At 39.3% G+C, this 21,168-nt stretch overlaps 1 protein-coding gene across 5 annotated transcripts in view; it reads left to right on the top strand.

The window, feature by feature from the left end:
* The window catches only part of cdc14ab (cell division cycle 14Ab), a 77,661-nt gene that overhangs the window by 31,273 nt on the left and 25,220 nt on the right, over nt 1-21,168 (top strand). For all 5 annotated transcript variants that reach the window (XM_088926654.1, XM_088926653.1, XM_088926652.1 and 2 more), the window contains 6 exons: nt 4,479-4,545; nt 9,917-9,979; nt 14,855-14,942; nt 15,828-16,058; nt 17,598-17,736; nt 20,564-20,723. In XM_088926654.1, the coding sequence (XP_088782780.1) occupies nt 4,479-4,545; nt 9,917-9,979; nt 14,855-14,942; nt 15,828-16,058; nt 17,598-17,736; nt 20,564-20,723 (748 nt within the window). The remainder of the gene's footprint in view (nt 1-4,478; nt 4,546-9,916; nt 9,980-14,854; nt 14,943-15,827; nt 16,059-17,597; nt 17,737-20,563; nt 20,724-21,168) is intronic.

The following is a 21,168-nucleotide window of genomic DNA, read 5'->3' as shown; positions in this document are numbered from 1 at the left end:
TAGTCATCTATTGTAGCAGTTGAGGGGTGGTGGTAGCCACTCTCTCTAAAACACTTTTTATTTTTTTAAGAAGAATTGTGCTCTTTTTGAGAAGCCTTTTGTGTAGCTTGACAAAACACTTACCTGGGTTTACTGAAGATATAATATTTGTTGGGGCGATGCAGTGAAAAGTTTTTAGGTATTTTGTATTTTATGGGCTGGGTTATTTCATTTCAGCTCAGTTCAGAATTTAATTAAAGTAAGATTAATTAGCCTAATACATTTTGAATTTAATATTTTATGTCTGATGTCCATGGACATTTTAAACGTGTACTTGTATTAAAGGAATAATGATCTTGTTCTTGTGAATATGTACCGAACATTAGCCTGGACTTGACTGTGGCTGTGCATGGTTAAGGTACTTGTGAACAAGAGCTCGCACCCAGACCCGGTCCCCTGTTCTAAGTTCTAGAAAGTCCATGTGTATTAAAAGCACTCTTTTATTAGGAAGAGATGAGTCAGTGCATTTGCAGCCCAAGTCAAGACCTTGCAGTTGTAGCAGAACAGATTTCACAAGCCTGTTGTTTCAAGCAGGTCTTCAACAGTGTGATGCTCTTTAGTGGACTGAAGAGACTCTTTCTGTCAGTGTCAGCTGTGACATAATACCAGTTATATATTACAGCATTTCTTCCTAGTAGCCTGATCTTGTCAGATCTCAGATGCTAAGAATGGCTTGGCCTGATCAGTACTGGGATGGGATATCTAAGTGGAAAACCCAGTTTGTGGTTGGTGGACTTCTAAGTGACACTCTTCCCACTGGAACAGGACTTCCAAACCAGAGTCAGTATACAGTGGATGTGGACACTGTACTGTTCTTTGGATGAGATTTGATATCCTGACTACTTGGCCATTAAGATAATGTTGGCATTGTTTGTAAAACCAGAGATGTACCAAATGTTCCCTTTCAACTGGTAATTACTCACTTCTCTACCTGATCCCTGAAAGGTATCACCTAGGTGGACAGAGTGGGTCTCCCTATTAAATGTTTAAAGCACTAAATAAACTAATTATAATTATCAGGCATAATCAGGCATTTTTTTTGTTTATGGTATTAGTATTTCTTTTTTTCCCACAGTACATGCAGCTCTGACTTAAACGTGCTCCAGAGTGACCAGGGCAGGGTCAAATGTATTTCATTCAAACTGAATTCTGTATTGAGCCCTGATTTTTCTCTACAGAGTGTTAAATAAGTGCACTTAAACCAGTACTGTGATGTTATTTTTTTTCTTTTTCTACTGCTGGAATTAGATGTGTGGGGTAATCAAAATTTAGTACCTCTGTATTTTTTAGAAAGCTGGGTTCAATTAATATCCTCAAATCTCTGAGTTCTAATGCCCTGGAAAAAGGGCAATGCATGGTGCCACAACGCTGAAGGGCACAAAGGGAGGGGTGTGGAGTCCACAACAGTACTGAAGAGGGACGGGGATCTCCTGACAAGTGCTGAAAGCCCTGCACATGGCCTGAACTATAGAGGGAGGTCAGGGGGGAGGTGCTAAATCCTGAAAGCAGCACATATTCATGTGGTAATAACCTAGAGCAAGATTGGGAATCACAGTGGGTATCTTTTGAAGTCTGTCCTATTTTCTAAGATTGTATGAATAATAATAAGACATAGCACACTACAATAACCAGATCAACAACTCAAGAAACATAATGTGCATACAGTTGTGAGAAAACATTTGTGAACCCTTGGGAATTATATGGATTTCTGCATGAATGGCTCCTAAAATGTGATCTGATCTTCATCTAAGTCATCATAATAAATAAAGTCTCATTTAACAAACAACAAACACGACATTTTACATTCCCATATCTTTATTGAACATATGGTTTAAACAATCAAGGTCATTGATGGAAAAAGGATGTGCTCCCTTATATTTAGTAACTAGTGGAAACTCCTTTATTGGCAATAACCTCAACCAAATGCTTTCTGTAGCTGCTGATCAGACCTGTGCAGCAGTTAGGAGGTATTTTGGCCCATTCTTCTATACAAAACTGTTTCAGTTCATGTATATTTTTGGGATGTCTTGCTTGAACGGCCTGCTTCAGATCACACCACAGCATTTCAATGGGATTGAGGTCAGGACTCCGACTTGTTCTAAAATATGGAATTTCTTCTGTTTGAGCCACTCTGTTGTTGATTTACTCCTGTGTTTTAGACCATTGTCATGTTGCATTACCCAGCTCGTTTTGAGTTTTGGATCACTGACAGACGCCCTGACATTCTGCTGTAGAATTTTCTGATACAACTTGGAATTCATTGGTCCCTCAATGATTGCGAACTGTCCAGGCCCTGAGGCAGCAAAGCAGCCCCACACCATTATACTCCCTCCACCATGCTTCACAGTTGGGATGAGGTTTTGGTGTTGGTATGCAGTGTTTTGTTTTCTCCAAACATAATGCTGTGTACATTTACCAAAAAGTTCAACTTCTGTCTCATCTGTCCACAAAACATTGTTCCAGTAGTGCTGTGGAACATCCAGGTGGTCTTTAGAAAACTTAAGACAGGCAGCAATTTTTTTTTAAAGCAGTCAGTTTCCTCCATGGTAACCTCACATGAACACCATTCTTGTTCAGTGTTTTTCTTATGGTAGACCCATGAACACAGACATTATCAATTGCAAGAGATGCCTGCAGATCCTTAGCTGTCACCCTAGGGTTCTTTGTCACTTGTTTAAGGATTGCACGGTGTGCCCTTGCACTGATCTTTGTAGGACGCCCACTCCTAGGGAGAGTAGCAACGGTGCTGAATTTCTTCCATTTGTAATCTATCTGCCTGACTGTGGACTGATGGAGGCCCATGTCTTCAGAAATCCTTTTGTAACCCTTTCCAGTCTTATGAGCTTCAACAGCTCTTCTTCTGAGATCCACCGAGATCTCTTTTGATCGGGCCATATTGCACTTCAACAGAATTCTGTTGTGAAGAGCAAGTAACCAAAATTGTGTGATTTTTTTTTTATACCGCAGGGCAGGTTATCAGCCTCTATCAGCCTGGAATCTTGTTGTTTTTAGTTGTTTTGTGTTGAACATCCTAAGCTTATAGCACCCAAACTTCTTTCCTTAGAGACCCCACAGGTGGACCTTTATCTCCAGGACTGCAGACCTCACTCCACTAATGTCCTGTTAGGGAACTTTTTCTGGGGTTAGAAAAGTACTCCTTAATAAATTGGCACAAGCTGCCTAAAACAACTAAAAAAAGGTGAGAAAGTCCCGTGATTTTTAGAGTGGATTGTAAGTTTACATTCCTGAGCTGTCTGTCCTAAAGCATATTGTGTAAGGGAAATGTAATTCCTGAAGCTATAACTGTAGCTCTTCAAAAGACAAGGCAATAACTACACTTGAATGAACTTCAGAGTGATCATATCCTGTAGAGTGTGAAGAAGTAGGAATTTCTAAAAGTTCACTTTCTGACAAACATAAAGTTAACTAAGTTAGAAATGTGCCAGTTTATTTAAATGTAGGCAGTAAATTATAAGTAGCATTCTTCTCTGAAGTGTGGATTCATGTTCTTGAATATGATGGTCAGGAAGGAATTCTCACAGATGAGAAGTTAACTTAAGTACCAGGAAGCTTTTGTTCCTTTGGCACATATTGAAATTCAAGTCCCACTCCATTTTTAATCCCAAGGAATATTACTTAACTTTTGACTGTTGAGAAATTAGATTGAGTTAAGGGTCACCTTCTGTTCTTTTATAAATACCATGGTCATTTCCAGATGATCTCTTAGTCTGTGATTAAACCTTTCACCAAGGGTGAAACCTGCTGACACATAAACATCATGGTGTTTTCTTTGTGCTACACAGGATAATGACCGTGCTCATGCCTTCATTTTTTAATTCCAAAAGAAAGTGAGGATGTGTTGTTTGAACAGCTGCTTTGGAGCCAGTGGGAACCAAAGAGAAGACACATGCATGGTTAGATATTGTGTAGGACTGTTGATAGTCCGTGAGCCCAGCGCCCAGAGCCCAGCACTCGGCAGTGATGTGGCAACCGAATCTCTCCCGGGAAGGCGTTAGGTGTGATGTGCATGTAACAATTGTTCAGTGCCCAAGTAATGCATGAATATATATTTTATTGAATATCACTGGAATTTTGTCCAGTAGTAGTGTATTTTACTTTAAATGGTAAATCGGCGGTAAAAGAAAAGAAAACTTTTGCTGAAAGCTTGGTATGCAAACGTCCAGCGTGGTAAAATGTCTTGTGGTCTGTATGAATCACTGGCAAAGAAAAGTAAATACACAGGAACAGCATGGTGTGAGGCCCTGGGGCAACAGTACATCTTCATAGAGGCTATTAATCCCAACTGTGGAGTCTGAGTGGCGGCGCTCAGGTGGGTTTGCCATCAGTTGAAATGGTTCCCCAGGCTGAAGTCCATGCCTGCAGCTATCAGTCCTAAGAAATATTCAGTCTGAATAATGGAGTTTTCTTTCAATTTTCAGGGATGCTTCATTTGGAAATTGCACATACAATCTGACAATTCTCGATTGTTTACAAGGCATCAGAAAGGTAAGGGAGACTAAACATTATTTTTGTTTGCTATTTAATGTAATATACATACAGTAGCATTCCAGTCATAATTTATCTGTGTCTGTTATTGATCCGGACTTCTGTGAAGTTCCATTAATTTTGATCCTCATCTGCCACTGAAGCACGCTCCAATGTGGGTGAACAAGACGGCACAAATTTAGATGAGGAGAAAGTGAACACTGAGTCTTTTTACACACCTCTGAAGTCTGCCTCACATTTCCGAAAATGCAAAAACAAACTCTTAATGATTCAAAGTCCAAGTATGCATTATGAGGTTTAAAGGGCTCTAACATTGTAACACCCTTTAACTTTGTTGTTCTCTTATATGGAGATGTTCACACATGTCTAGAAATTGTTTATGAAACTGGTGAGACTGACCCACCACCTTTTAGTACCAGGTGAGTCCAAAGCTATTAGTAAAAAAGGGGGAAGATGAGCTCCGAGTACTGCGTACCAAAACCACTCCCAGGTAGGTTGATCCCTGATGATCATGCTGTGCAGTGTGCTGCTGGTACAGGAGAAAGAGAAAGCTGCTGCGCTTCCAGTTTTGGCAAAGATCTGAAGAAGTAAAGACTTGAAAACCAGTTTCCTGCTAGAGGCAATGCCATCCCACACTGAGTTTCTGAGTTCTGGCACATTTGAACAGTTGACCTTGAGCAGAGTATGTGAGTCGGGGTGTTCATAAGTGAGTTGGTACCATCTAAGTGTGTCTAGGAGGAAAAAATTAGTTTATGTGGCTTTCTGAAAGTATAATTTTTTGGGGGGAGGGGGTTAACTTGTATTATTTATCTTGGCTATTTTCTGCTGATAGCTAGGTGTTTCCCTGAGGCCATCATCTATAAAAGTGGAGACAGACTGAGATTGGCTTCCTACCAAACTGCCACAATCCGATCACATTTACACCCAACACACACTTATAACCAAAAATGTCCACCAAAAAAACAATGGAACAGTAATTGCCTGCTTTTCCAAAAAGTATTAGATTCAATTTGGCATAAAGTTCTGTTTTACAAAGTGGTGTATGAGGAAAAGTCTATGATGTAGTTGAGTCAGTATATTCAGAGAACAAGTGCGCAGTGAAAATCAGTAACAGAATCCTTCAGTCAGGGTCATGGGGTGATACAGGGCTGCAGGCTGAGGTCAACACTGTTCAATATCTAGCAGCATATGTGAAAGAAAGGTCTGCAATGCCTGGCCTCACAGTACAAAAAATAGAGATTGTTTCTTCTCTACTCTGATGACATGTCTGATGACCAAGAGAAGAGTTATGATTTTCCAGAAAAAAAAACAGATCTCAGGGAAACCAGTACCATTTCACACTGAACAACACACTGGCAGACACAATCAGCTATACATACCTCAGAATGACAATCGGTTCATCTGAGAGTTTTGACCTGGCAGTGAAGACACTGAAGGAGAAAGCATGCAGGGCTTTCTATGCCATTAGAATATTTGAAAGTGTACCAATTGCCCTATATGGCAGAGAAGTATGGGGTCCAATCACAGACCAGGATAACAATAAATGGGACAAACACCCCATAGAAGCCCTGCATGCAGAGTTCTGTAAAAACATTCTCTATGTGCAGAGAAAAAAAACCTAACAGTGCATGCAGGGCCAAATTAGGTTGATATTAAGTCACTGACACCATCATCATCAGAAAAGCACAACAAAAAAAACACAAATCGCAGCACAAGCCAAACATCACTACATTACCCACATGGACACATAAAAAGGCTAGCTGAGTATATGACCAGGGTATGAGACAGCAAAAAGAAACCAACCTTGACAAAGTACAGGCTCAATGACCGTGGTTTAGCCATAGAAACTGGGCAACATGGGCGGACCTGGCTGCCCAGAGAGGGGAGGGAGTGCTTCCACTGCCATTGGGGATAAGCAGAGAAAGAGATATACTTCCTGCTGCAGTGTGAGAAATATTCTGGGATTAGACAAACATTCTTCCATAAAATAACGGATCTTATCCCAGAATTCCCACCCCTGCTAGAAACAGAACAGCTTCCAGTTCTACTTGAGGGGGGAACTCAATAGAGCTGGTAGCACAGTATGTGATCTCCTATTACAACATGAGGACAGGTAATGAGCCTGTCTCATAATAATGTTTTATATTTTTATGGAAATGTCCAATAAATGTTTGTACTGTAAATGTGTTTATTATATCTGCTTTGGCAACACCGTAATTCATCGGACATACCATTAAAACTATTTGCATTGGAAATTATTTAAGAGAAGGCTAAGGTCATTTGTAAATGGTGTATGTGTTTTTAAATTCAAAATTGTATTACAGTTCTGTGGTTAGTGACTGTAGTCCTATCAGTGAATCGCAATCATCTCCAAGATCCTATGTCTACAATTAGTAAAAAGTTTATTTTGCTTATTCTTCAGTAAGGTATGTTTCATCATCAGCATTGTTTTTACTTTCTTGACAATTTTAATATAGTTCTGCTAAATGGTAGCAAAAAGAAGGCATTAGGTTTGCTTGCAGTGCTGCTAAACCTCTATAAATATGTAACCTGTTTAAATCCATGTCAATCTCCTTTTGTGATCTCTTTGTGGATGGACACAACAAACAAAAATGGTCAAATTGCAGGTGATCTGCATATTCCTCCTCACATTAGTCCACAGTTTACCCAGAGCACCTGCTTTTCTCTGCAGCTTTTACAGCTTTAGAAAGAACACACAAATTCCTAAGAAAAATAGAAGCTCTTGCGCTTAACTATGTTCTGGAGTCAGTTTCCTCTTTGGTACTCCCCACTATTCATCATGTCCTTGTTGTAAAGGCTGAATTACCATTTGCAGCAATGCTCCTTAGTATGCGATGACCAGGGAGTCAGTCTTACTGTTCGACTCCATATAGAAAGCTCTTCCTGGGACGATGAGGAGGTCCAACAGACCAACAGGAGTGGCTGAAAGACCAACCCACATTGTTTTATTCTCATGCCCATAACTGTTTTACGTGTTCCCTGCGTGTTTTGTATATAATGAATTCACTATTACTTATTGACTTAAGTTAGTATAAGCCTGATCAAACTCAGTCTCTTAGTTCTATTATGGAAGATAATGTCACTGCCAAGAGTAATTCATAGTTAATAATTCATAGGCATCTAATGTAGCTAGCACCAAAGTGTCAGTCAGTGTCTGCTGAGAACCATTTTCAGTTTGAGAGATAACTTTAGTATACCTCAGAGAGGTAAGAAGGTGGCAATACTCTTCGACCCTTAAAGCAAGAATATTTTGCATCTTCTTGTGAAATATAGCCAGTGGTGGTGTAAAAAAAATACCAACAATTTTTCATTCAACAATCATGTAATTTTGGGATTTTTTTTTCAAATCCCCTGACCGCTTGTGTAATGTCAGTAGTCATTATACACCCATTTATACACATTTATTCACCCTTACTCTGAGAGCCCCCCTCACATCACCCTTTGTGTTCCACTCTTGGGCATGGTGCTGTACCTGTACTGCCAGCTGTCCTTGCTCTTAGTCTCTCTGCTGCTCAGCAGGAGTGTGGTGCTGGTATCATGACCAGAGTATTCCCTGGATACCAGCACTGTGTCACTGGTTTATTCTTGACAAATCCCACTTAGATTAGCTTTCTATTGTCATTTGGAAGAAATAGTCCTTAGTAGATGTAAGTCTTTATAAATGTGGTAAATTCAGTAGGCACAGCAGTACTGTATGTTTTGCCCAGCGCACATTACTCAATGGACTGAGCCTAGGCTTTTCATGAAGATTCCTTGAAATAAATCCAATAAAAAAAAACAGAACTGCATTTGGAAAGCAGCTGGTGTAAGTATGTAGGGCACATTAGATCTCTTAGTGAAAAGCAACACTTTTCCTGTCTGTAGTTCATCTTATTTTCTGTGTGCAAACCAACAGGAACTGGATTGAAATATCAGCTGTATAGTAGCCTGTAGTGTTGCACAACAGCTTTTGTATGATTCTTTAATAAGAGTTAATTGAGGCTTCTCTCAAATTGGGTGGATTTAAGATTGGGAAGAGGAGTTTATTTTGAGATTAATGTCTTAGTACAGGGCTGATCCAGTCCTTTCCACCAGAAGAGCTGGGAGAACGTGTTAAATTGGTTTTATTGGTATCCAGCTGGTTTCACTCATTAAACTGAATTGGTCTGAAAACTCACAGATATACCCATTCTCCAGGACCTGGGTTGTTCAATCCTGTCTTTGACTGGATTCATTGGGCTTGAAATTCTTAGCACAGGAAAAGGGTTAAGCTGGAGTATGTTACATAACCAACATCTAAGAGTGCACAGCTGATGCTGAGGGCCCTCAGAACCAGCTGTCATCACAGGAGACTCCTGGGCTGCACAGGCAGTCTAGAGATTCAGTATGGCCCTACTAGACAGTGTGGCCAGTTCTTAAAAGGTTTTGCTGAGGTTATTGGCAGTATCTATGTGGACATTTTTTATTATAGCTACTGATGGTGATAATATCCCCCACATGGTTTCAGACCATTTTATTTAAACAAGGAGATCTTGCATTTCAAGCCTCCCACACATCAGATCATCTGCAGTGTTGAGAGGCTCCTGCTGTCCCACTGGAGTCACAGGGGTGCACAATGAAGTCACTGATGGACGCATAGGGAGGTGTGACATGCTGCAAGTTTTATGTCTATGCCAGAGGAGCTGTGCGTTCAGATTTCATGTGTTTAGATTGTGTAGTTCAGTGCTTATCCGACGGGAGAGGTCGTCCTGAGATGGACACATTCATTGTCTTAATCACCAGCTCTAAAGTAACAACAGTGTGTTCACCGATCAAGCCCTGCTTTCATAATTAAGAAACAAAAGTGTGTTCACCGATCAAGCCTTGCTTTCGTGATTGCTAAAATAAAAAATTAAAATCTGTGATATTTGTTAATTATTTTAGGCTGACAATTTAGGATCTGCTGTTTGCATTTATGTTATATGTAACTCTTTACATATATTTAAATTTACTTTGTGTTAATAGACCTTTTACTGCTTTCCCGGTGTGGTCTTCACATCAACAAGAAAATGTTGTGAAAGTACTTAACCACCACGGTGTTTTGAAATGAAGAGTTTGTAAGTTCATGAAAGATCATGTAACTGAGCAGAGCTTCATGTCAGACAACAATACATTCCATAACAAAACGCTTTTACAGGTCTTGTTACATTTCATTTCTATTGTATGAATAAGTATCTAAGCTATGCACCAGATTTTGTGCTTGTGCTTGTAACACTGGCTTTACTTGTTTTTCTTTTTAAGCCTTCTTGTTACATCTTGAGGTGTTACCTTGAGTGACCTAAGAATAGCTTGTACTTAACTTAACCTGTGTTCTACTTAACCTGTCTTTCAGGCCCTGCAACATGGCTTCTTTGACTTTGAGTCTTTCGACGTGGATGAGTATGAACACTACGAAGTGAGTTTGTTCTTCTCTTCTCTCCTCCTGCTCTCAGAGAAGGAGTGATTACTGTGTGCTTTGAGACATGGTAATTATATTGTCTGTACGGTCCTGTCAGACTGAGGGGGGCACATTAGATGTTCATCTAATTAAAGTGTTTGCTCAAGGTATAAGGCTTTGATTTTTTAGGAAATAAAAGTAGGCACAAAAGAGATGCTGCTCCCTTTAATGAGATACACACCTGCTCCTTAAAATAAATCTAAAAGTACTGGGGAAAATCCTAAGTAAAACTGATGAAAAGCTCAGAAGTGTTAGGCCTATGACAATTTTTTAAATTTTTTAATTGTTTGAGCAATGACTACCCAGCCAAAGAAGGACTGGTATTTTCTGTTGTGTCTGAGCAATTTATCTGATGCTCTGTCAGGAGGCAGGATACCATCCTCATGTCCTGTCATATTCCCAGACATGTCTCTGATATTGCTGCTCTTCGGCAGACTTTCTGCCTGTCACTATAAAACTCTGTGTGGTACAATCCAAAGACTGGGTCCTGTGTTTTTCAGGGAAAACATTATTGAGATTAAATATATAATTGCCTTATTAATAACAGAATATTATTTTATTTGCTATTTACTATTTACTATTTTTGCTTTCATCTTACAAAGCCATAAGGGGACGAAGTTTCATGAATAAGGAGGATGGTATCAAATACACCCCTTAATAAGAACTTAAAAAAGATTCCAAACAAGAGGAGAACATGCAGCTTATTTCTCCAGTTTGGTAGTTAGTAGCTAATTAATCAGAGGGCCTTATCAAGCCATTTTTTTATTTTTTGAACAATGTGTGTATTGTTTTTATTAAGGTACAAGATCTTGCATGCATATAACAATAAGATGCTAAATTATTGTACTTCTAAACATATAGTACTCATGCCTCCCATTCTCAGTCCAAAAGAAAGAAAGGGATTTCACATTAATAATCAGACATTAAGTAAAGTTCCTTCTGAAAGAAAGAAAGAAAAAAAACAATAAAATGAAATAATTACAAGATTAAGTAAGTATGTTACAAGACATACAATATACAGTATATTTTAACATCCAGGTTGTAGCCCTTGTAATTGTGATAAAACATGTTCAATATATAATAGTAATCAATTACTTGAATTGATCACAGAAGGAACGGTTGACATGAAAATAACAAATTTCCCCCAGATTTTTTCAAATATGTTTCAAATCAGAAATCCAACTCTTATCTTAAATGCTGTTTTTCCAGTTCTGGGCTGTGCATTTGTTGGCAGCATTTAATGCCATTTTAATACACCTTAAATTGATGTCATTGGTCAGAGGTCCCAATAATGTCAGCCTAGGATTCATTGGAATTTCCGTTCCAGCTACTACTGTAGTTCTATAATCCTTTTCACCTGCCTCCAGTATCTCTCTAAGTGAGAGCAGGACCAAAACATATGTATATGGGAACACGTTTCTCTCTTGCACCTTGGGCATATTTTAGAGTATATAAGTAATAAGTAATAAGTAATAAGTCCAATGGGTTAAATTGTAAAAACTTACTGTATACCTACTATTAAAAGGGAATTGTCGTTTTTCACAGATTGTCTTCCACTCATCACAAACATAATCCAGGTCATGCACCCACCCAGCCTTCACTTTATTTGTGAGACACATCAGTGCTTTGCACATGAATGATACAAACCCTTTTGCCTGTTGATGCCAGCAATTTCTTGAAATAAGCCAGAGTTTGGCATGGCTTTTTGCATGTTCCCATGTATATTTTGCATTACTTGCCTGTATTGATAACATTTCCTCTGTATTGGCTACGCTAACTCTTCTACACGAGCCTGATTTACGGTGTTCTTCATGTTTTTGTTTCTTTTTTTAATTTTTTATTTAAAGATGAAAGGATTTACAAATACAGTATGAAGTAAATTAATGTATAGCTGTCATCTTTCATCTTTGATTATTTGTTATATAATTAACTAGTTACATTAAGCCAGCATGGGTGCGAGGTTCTAGAAAAATATTTATCAAAAACACAACAAAATACTGTTTCATCCTCTTTCACAGAACAAAATCAGGCCTCAATGGGGCCACAAGCCCAATCCAGGCTTGCCAGTATTTGTCAAACCTTTCTGCTTGTAACCTAAGAGATAAGGTGATCTTTTCTGTTCTATGAATCTCCTTCACAACATTGATCCACTGTTCCGGTGTTGGGAGTTCTTTAGTAAACCATTTTCTTGTGATAGAATTCCTTGTATATACCTGTCCTTTAGTTCCATGTAATGAAAAGTAAAATTACCCAGATAAATAACAGAGAATTATGTATGTAAACAAATGAATGTATGAATTTCCAATATTGTTGTGTTTTCGGCATGACCAGAATATGGGTGAACGAGCTGCTACTTTATCTCCACATAACCTCCAACACTGTAAACTGCTTCCATTTTGTTTTGCTTGAAGTTTTGGACTGAGAGCAGGTTTCTTATGAGCATTTGGACCCAGTATATGTCAGAATATGTGTCTATTGTTAAAAAATGTAGTCACCACAACTGTTAAATAGTAATTTACTACAGATATGGAACCTAATAATCAAACATAATGTCCTGTGAAAATGTTTTGTTGATAGAATGCCAGACAAAATGTGACCTTTTTTCATTTGACTAGCAATTAATAGTAGTCTGAATCACCAGACTAATCCATAAGGATCACCAGTGTCACTATATTTTAAAGTGTCTTGATCATCAGCCTGGGTATAAAGGCAAAAGCTGTGTTTGAGTTCTTCCTCTTGACTTTATTTAAAAAGGATTAAGTTACCCAGGCTCAATTGCAGCCCAACTGACATTTTCCTGTGCTTTTCTCACACAAGTCCTTTGTGTTTTAGGCTTGTCATGAAGTTTAGGGTTCCTGTTCTGTTGTGTGTACACACAATTTCCTACTCATCTTTCATGCACTCCTCATCCATTATGCTAACTCTTTTCACTTTTAGTGAATGATTAAAAACTAAATGGTTTTTGTGGATGTCCTGTATGCTTCAGGTTGTCTCCACTGTGGAAAGATATTTGTCGTTAAAAAAACTCAACCTGAAGTATGTATTCAGCAGTATGTGGTGTTTTCCTTCAGAAATGCAAGTAGTCATTGTCAATTTTAATATTTTTTCAGAAAAAAAAGTCCAGAATCATTGAAGAAGATTAAAAGCACATTACTCTAGAACAGTGGTTCTCAACCTTTTTATCAAATGGGCTAAAACCCAATAATAATAATAAAAACCATGGCTAAAAGCAAATCTCGCAGGCCGCATAAATTAATGATTAATATATTATAATAGCTACTATAATGTAATATGCGTAAAAGCTACTATAATATTATGTTATAATATATATATAATATTATAATAGTAATATATAATATTATAATAGCTATTAAGCATGTGTATGTATAGTTCAGGTGGGTAGCTGCGTCAGCATGCGTAGGCTGCAAAGGAACAAGTAATAGGTTTATTCCATGCTGAAAAAAAGAAGAGAGAAAACACAACGTTTCGGCCGTGGAGCCTTCTTCAGGTGAACCTGAAGAACCTGAAGAAGGCTCCACGGCCGAAACGTTGTGTTTTCTCTCCTTTTTTTCAGCATGGAATAAACCTATTACTTGTTCATGTGTATGTATATATATGTATAACCAAAGTGCTTCTGAAGTTGCACAGCTGATGAAGGACTTACATCAGAAACGTCCTGTTTCTCAAGAGACCTTGTGTACTACACCATAATTTTTCCAACCTCTCTCTATATATATCACCATCACTGAATGGTTTGCCATGTTTAGCGAGTAGCCATGAAATTTTGAACGTGGCTAGCGTCAACACCTGGGACGCTTTTAAAGTCGCTCGCATGATTTTCTGCTCAGCAATAACAGTTTTTTTGAGATTACTTATCTTAAGAGACCTGTTGCTTGAATCAGGTAGGTATTGCTTGTAAAATTCTTGAGTAGTATTAAAATGTCTTTTTACACTGTACATTTTGTTATCGACAATTTTATTACAAAGCAAACAGAAAGGCTGCCCATCTTCCAGTACTTTCCTGCCCTCATCGCTGATGTTCCGACTCTTTTTTCTGTTTGCACATGTTTCAGTATCCGTATTTGTTTCATCGACATTTTCTTCCTCTGACCCATGTCATTTTTCACCTCTTACAAGAAATCTACCACAATCCATTTTTCTGTCTTTTTTTTATACGATCTAGCAGGCTACTAGGCTAGGCAACCTGCTACGAGCGGTCTAGTTCTTGCGCTCAGCCATACAGTATGACGGGCGCGACAGTGAAGGCAATATGAAAGTGTGTTCTAGTGATGCGCGTTATATCCTACGTGCAGCACATTAATTAAATTAAAGATTAATGAAAATTCATCTGATCACAAGCGAATCTATTCAGAAACGGTTTTACATGACTAGAAAACACTCTTAGTGGGGCTGCAGGTTTTACCTATTTTTTATTTTTTTGTTATTATTTTATCGAAGGAATCGACTGCAAACACATCTAAGTTATTAAAAAGGGGTAGGACTTTGCGGGCCACACTTTCGTGTCGGGCCAGAGGTTGAGAACCACTGCTCTAGAGAATCCTAGGTGTGCCAAAGAAATTCTGTTCTATTCATTTAACTTGTTCTATAATAGCAGGATTTATTTTGAGCTGGAAAAATGTATGCTGAAAAAAAATGTCATCCTGAAGGTGTACTAGTTGCAGGATCCTTTGAAAGACAGATACACTGAATTCTCGGATCTTCAAGATAATACCAGTGAAATGAGTCAAATTTCCTGCTCCTGTATGTACTGTAACTTTTTGTACATGAATTTAAAATATTTCCTTTCTACCTTTTCCCCTTTACTCTCTGCAGCGAGTAGAAAATGGAGATTTTAACTGGATTGTTCCAGGAAAGTTCTTGGCTTTCAGTGGACCGCATCCTAAAAGTAAAATTGAGAATGGTAAGGCAGGATTTGTGTTCCTGTTTCCCTTTGAGGTCTTTGCATTACACCACTGTGGCAGGTTCAGATGTTTTCAGCTACACCCAGTGTTTTAGGACTGCAAAAGACCTGCTGGGACAGTCTCATTTGTATTTCATACACAAGAAGGAAAATCTTAAGATAGATCATAGTTTTAGGTATATCAGTTTCTGCCCAGTTTTAGGTATTTCAGTTAATCATTGGTCAGCTGTTTCATATAGTGTCCAGTGTTGTTTTTTTCCACCAGCAAGGTGTTCTCTTTAAGACTTCTCAAAGTAAATTGATAGTAAGAGTATTACTGTTGTGAGCTTTTTGTAATACCCCCTTGATTGAAGTCTTTTCAGAAGTCTTTGAGCTGAAGCAGTTGATTAATACTGAAGACAGCGTCACCGTGAGGAACAGTCAATAATGTTTGAGAACCTGCAGATAAAAATTAAATGCTGAAGGCTGTGAAAGTGAAAGCAAAATAATTCACAGTATCTTGATAACACAATTTAGCTAAAACTTATTTTTAAGGAAAGTTGAGCGGCTTTTGGTTTGGAGCCAAAAGCTTTTAAAGACGTCCTGTAAGTGATCCTAAATTACCTTATAGGGTTGTTCCTAGGTGTATTTTTACACCGTGATTTAATCCCCTGGTCTGTCATATTTTGTGTCATATTATATTCTTCTTTTATCTTTCAAAGTTTAATTTTGTGATTCTAGTTATCAAATGCTGTGCTTGTCCTTTGACAGCAGATGGCGAAATGTCTCCATTTACGAACCAGGACGGTTGTTGTTGGGAACTAAGCAACAGTGCGCCTGATATAGTACACTTATACTTTTCTGGTTATGTAAAAACAAGACGTGTTTTTCTGCCTCCCTCTGCAGGATACCCTCTTCATGCCCCAGAAGCCTACTTCCCCTACTTCCGCAAGCACAACGTCAGCACCATCATTCGCCTCAACAAGAAGATCTATGATGCCAAGCGCTTCACGGACGCTGGCTTCGACCACTACGACCTGTTCTTTGTGGACGGGAGCACACCCGGCGATGCCATTGTGCGCCGGTTCCTGCACATCTGCGAGAGCACAGAGGGCGCCATCGCTGTGCACTGTAAAGGTAGAAAAGAAGATTTAACAAATGTTCTCCCAAGCCTGTTTGCACACTTATCGAGGACATAGAGCTGCTGATACATTCTCTGGTTTCAGCCAAGAAAAGGGTTTAAGCCTTTAAATATTTTAAGGTAGTCTTTGAAGTCCTGAGATTTCTATTCCGACAGTAGAGTGAGTTGCTGTAGCATTGCAGTATGTGAGCCAATTCTAACTCGAGCTGTGTAAATTTAGACATGTATTGAGGGTGACATCACAGAAGCAGAAACATTAATGCCAAAATCCTGAATTGACTTTGTTGAATCAGTACTACACAATTTCTTAATGTGACTGATGACCTGCCACTCGGCAGCTTGGGTTCAAACTTAAATTGAAGATATTCATCACATCTCTCCCTTTTGGTTTAACCCACTTTGACCCTGTAAGATGAGAATGGAGTTATAATAGTACCTGACAACAAATGACTGTAAGAACTGGTAAAATATCCCAGCCATTGAACAGGGATTACTTATACTTAACATAATAAAGTAATGTAAAATAAAAACATTTTTATGTAAATATAAATAAAGAATGTATAATATATTTAATACAATGATGTAAGATGTAAGAATATAAGAATAAAAACAAATATATGTATAATATTTATATGAGAGCCTTAAAATTCAGAAAAGACTATAAATGGGGTCTCTTTTCACTAGGGGGCAGTGTTGGCCTTATTCAATCCTCCGTAATACCTGTTTTCTGCAGCATAAACCTTTAGGGTTATAGTGTTCAGGAACAAGCAGAAGTTGGATACTTACAGTATATGGATTATGGGATTTGTGGATATCGACTTTGACCATAAGCAGATGCAACAAAACATTTCAAATTCTCTTTTGTATGTATTAAATCAAATCAAGTGGGTATGTACATGTGTTCAACCCTTATTAGATGTTTTTTAATAGCAAATTTTAAGTTAGGAATTTAGAATACTTCCTATAGACAGTTCTTTGTAGTGTGGCAAATTGTCAGAGCTGATATTCATATCTCATAATTACAGTGTAATTCAGTTGTTTTACACAGAGGTTTAATAATTCGATATATAAATATTATAATTTGTTACTGAGGCAGAACTCGGAGCACAGTCGAGGAATGAGAAAGAACCCAATTGATGTGTCCCAGCTGGCAGCGGCACCACACCCACCCGCACACATGACTGCCCAGCCAACCGAGTTCCAGAGCAGACCAAGACGGGCAGGAAGCCTGGGCACCAGCCAGAGTGCGCCAAGCAGTCACGCACACAGACAGATGCGGTACAACCCCCAGCCAGGGTGCCACAGAAGCTTGGACTACACCAAAAGATTATATCCAGGCTCCACAGTCATATGATCCATCTGGGTTAAGAGCCAGGCAGACACAGGGAGGTTCAAGCTATAGGGAGTCCAAAAGAGCATTACCATAGATGGGATTATGCTCTTTCTGAATCTCAGGCTGACTGGAATCTAAGAGAGAAAATCAGGGCAGACTGACCTGATTGATTAATTGATTGATTGATTGCTGTCGTGAGCAGCCGGCCTGGGCAGGACTGGGACCTTGATTGGCTGTTACCTGATGAAGCACTACAGGTTCACTGCCTCTGAAGCCATTGCCTGGATCAGGATCTGCCGGCCCGGCTCCATCATCGGGCCCCAGCAGCACTTCCTGGAAGAGTGAGTGTTCACGCTTTGGTTCTGTATGCTGAATAATAATAATTGCTTACACTTATATAGTGCTTTTCTGGACACTCCACTCAAAGCACTTTACAGGTAATGGGGATCCCCTCCACCACCACCAATGTGCAGCATCCACCTGGATGATGCGACGGCAGCCATAGTGTATCAGAACACTCACCACACATGAGCTATCAGTGGGGAGGAGAGCAGAGTGAGAAAGCCAATTCATAGATGGGGATTATAAGGAGGCCATGATAGACAAAGGCCAATGGATGCCGGGGGTAACACCCCCACTCTTTTCGAGAAACGCCCTGGGATTTTTAATGACCACAGAGAGTCACAGAGGTTTTATGTCTCATCCAAAGGACGACACCTTCTTATAGTATAGTGTCCCCGTCACATTTAGCATACATTAGGACCCACACAGACCACGGGGTGAGTGCCCACTACTGGCCCTTTTAACATTTCCAGCAGCATCCTTAGATTTTCCCAGGAGGTCTCCCATTCAGGTACTGAGCAGGCTCACATCTGCTTAGTTTTAGTAGGTTGCCAGTTGTGAGTTGCAGGGTGATATGGCTGCTGGCATTAAGGTAGGTTTGGCCAAAGGTAGGTTTGGGGTTGAGACTTGACAAAGGCTGTCACCCTGGTCTGGAAAACTCTTAGACTCACTAGTCACTCACAGCCTGTAGTGCAAAAACGTTTCACCATATATTTTGAAAACCTTCTGCGTGTTTTTCTTGTTAATAAGTATAAAGCAGATTATATATATGTACATATGTACATAGGTTGCCTTGTTATCCCACTTTTTAATCCCCATCTAAATTGTCATAGTTTAATCCGTATACTCATTAAGGTCCCAAACCAGCCTGAGAGAGACTAAGACTTCTCACATGTGGCCTATGATTTGTGTCATTGAAGTTTCTGAAAGTACAAATGCAGCTTCACAGCACCTTTCAACAGCAGCTGTTCTGCAGCAACTAAACTTGCTCCACCTGCCCAACCTACCCACATGGCAATGAGTTGCATGTTGCCTACTTGTGTGTTCCTGGATCTGAGCAGCTCTGTCCTCTCTTCTAGCAGGGCCTTGACTGAGTGAGCCACATCTGCCTCACGTGTTATTTTTAAATTGACTGATGCCATTCAAACTAACAAGCTGCTATGCCTTTCCAGTGGCAGTGGACTTTCGTAGATAACCTGAACTCAGTTCTCTGCCTGTAGTGAAACTGCCAGAGCACAGCGTATGTGTTAAAGGGACAGCAGACAGACAGACAGACTTTGCTGTGGAATCATGAGTAGTGACACCTTGCGACACTCTGCTTTTTGAATCCACAATGTAGAGTTCCACTTGAACTTTCCTTTCTCATGTTTTTGTTGTCATTGTGGGAAAATAAGCATCTATTTTTCAGTCTCCATTTAGACTTTGTTCAAAGACATCTACAGTAGTTTCGTATTAGAATTTGAAGTGCCACAACAGCAGCTCTTAATGGGAGGACAGTAAAGATATCATTGCCTGCTTCATAGAAAAAAAATGGTCCACTGTTCTCATTGAGAAATGTAACCTGCGGGTAAACCTGTGAATACCTTGTTGATATGTCTGCTGCTCACTGAAATCTGTTTAAGCCACTAATACTTAGAAAACCTTTAGCCTGGGGACAGCTGCAGGCCTCATAATTACACTTTTAATATGGACAACAGCAACAAAACAAGTGCTTTATTTTTCACCAGGTGTATACCCGGCCATGGGCTAAGTCAGTGTCTTTTAAAGGTCACAATGATTTTCTTTGCTTCTGCCTGTACAAGCAGAGATGAGACCCTGGCATTGTGCAGTGAGTTGTAAGTCCTCCCTGAAGGGCTAAGGGAAGTGAAGAGCAAGCTGCTCTGGAAAGCTTTGGATCCTGGCCAGCTGTGTCTTTCTCTTGTCAGAAAAATAACATCTGAGACAAAACGTGGAGTCTTTCAGCTTTGAAAAATAACAGATTTGTTCTGCTAGTAATGCGTTTGTTTGCATAATCCTTGTACACTTTTTGAGGGTACTTAGAGTACATAGGCCTGGATTCTGTGCTGGAGTCTCCCTCACTGAGGAGTGCCTTTACACAGACCCTTTCGCAGTGACATTGTTTTTTATAGCAGTGGTTCTTCAGTACAATTTTCAACAGCAGCTTGATTGGATCAGTAATTTAAGTTACAGAAGTTGGAGGTTTTAGATAGATACACTGCTGTACTTTTACATTAGTGTTTCATATGATTCTACTTAATGTCTATACAGTATATACACATTGCCTTGCAGAACTATTTAACCTCCTTTAATTATTTTCCATTTTGAAATGCTAATACATCGTCATTTTGTTGAATTACAAATCATTGAAAGGGAGTGTTATTAAGTACCCCCTCAATCTAGCATCTTGTAGTTGAGATGTACTTGTAAGTTATTTTAAAGTGCCAATACTCATGTGAGCAAATCTGTAGATGACCTAGTTCAGCCTGTTTCGTACAATTGTTCTCTTCCCTAGTAAGTCCTCAAAGGAAATTTTTGTGGCTCCATCAGAGATTTATCTAATATCCTATATCACTGACTTTCTCAAATAAGCTAGAGATTACTCGGTCAGGTGTTATACTTTTCCGTCAGCTCTTATCCTTTATCTCTCAACAGTTATGACTGCCATATATCTGCTTTCAGGCCGAAATGCAAATTATAGTCTCTCTCTGTATCTGCAGCTTGTGAAGCCATGAATCTTGTCTGTTAATATAAATTTGGGCTCATGCTTTTTCAGCAGATGTAAAATCATGATCCTGATCAACCTGCCCTCTCCTTCATCCCTACCAGGAAGCAGGCCAGCCTATGGGTGCAGGGTGACATCCACCGGTCCAAACACAAGCAGAGACATATGAGTGACATGGGAGTGTCCCACATCATCTCCAGCATGGATGACCTGTCCATCAGCACCGGCATTTACAAATCGCATGGGGGGGACCATGTGCCTGAGGTATGCAGCTTGCAGGGCTGAGCCTAGTTTCATACAGGTTTCAGGTTTTTTTGGAATTCATTGGGTGAATCCACCCTGATGATCTAGCCCCCACAATATTGGTCCGTTACAAGATGGTCGAAGGTGTTGACTCTTTTATTTCTGTCCTCTATTCACTTCCTGTTCCAATTTTCAAGTTCTGGTATCCTTGGTGATTTTGCTAAACAGCAATCATTTATATTACATTTCCCACTTATTTTCAGGATCTTAAAATCTTCAGCGAGATCTCCACAGAGCTGTCAAACCTTAAAAAAAACAATCTTTTAATCTTTAAGTTAAAAGATAACATTTCCTTTCAAATGTTTATCTTCAATGAATTTGATAGACGTTTCAGGGTGGATACAAAACTGGTTGCTCTTCTCTGAACTCTCTTCACGGCTGCACTACACGTGCCTTTTGTGTCTCT

This window comes from Atractosteus spatula, chromosome 11 (assembly GCF_055471065.1).
Source record: "Atractosteus spatula isolate fAtrSpa1 chromosome 11, fAtrSpa1.hap1, whole genome shotgun sequence".
NCBI lineage: Eukaryota > Metazoa > Chordata > Actinopteri > Semionotiformes > Lepisosteidae > Atractosteus > Atractosteus spatula.
This window is presented reverse-complemented; position numbering and strand designations above follow the sequence as displayed.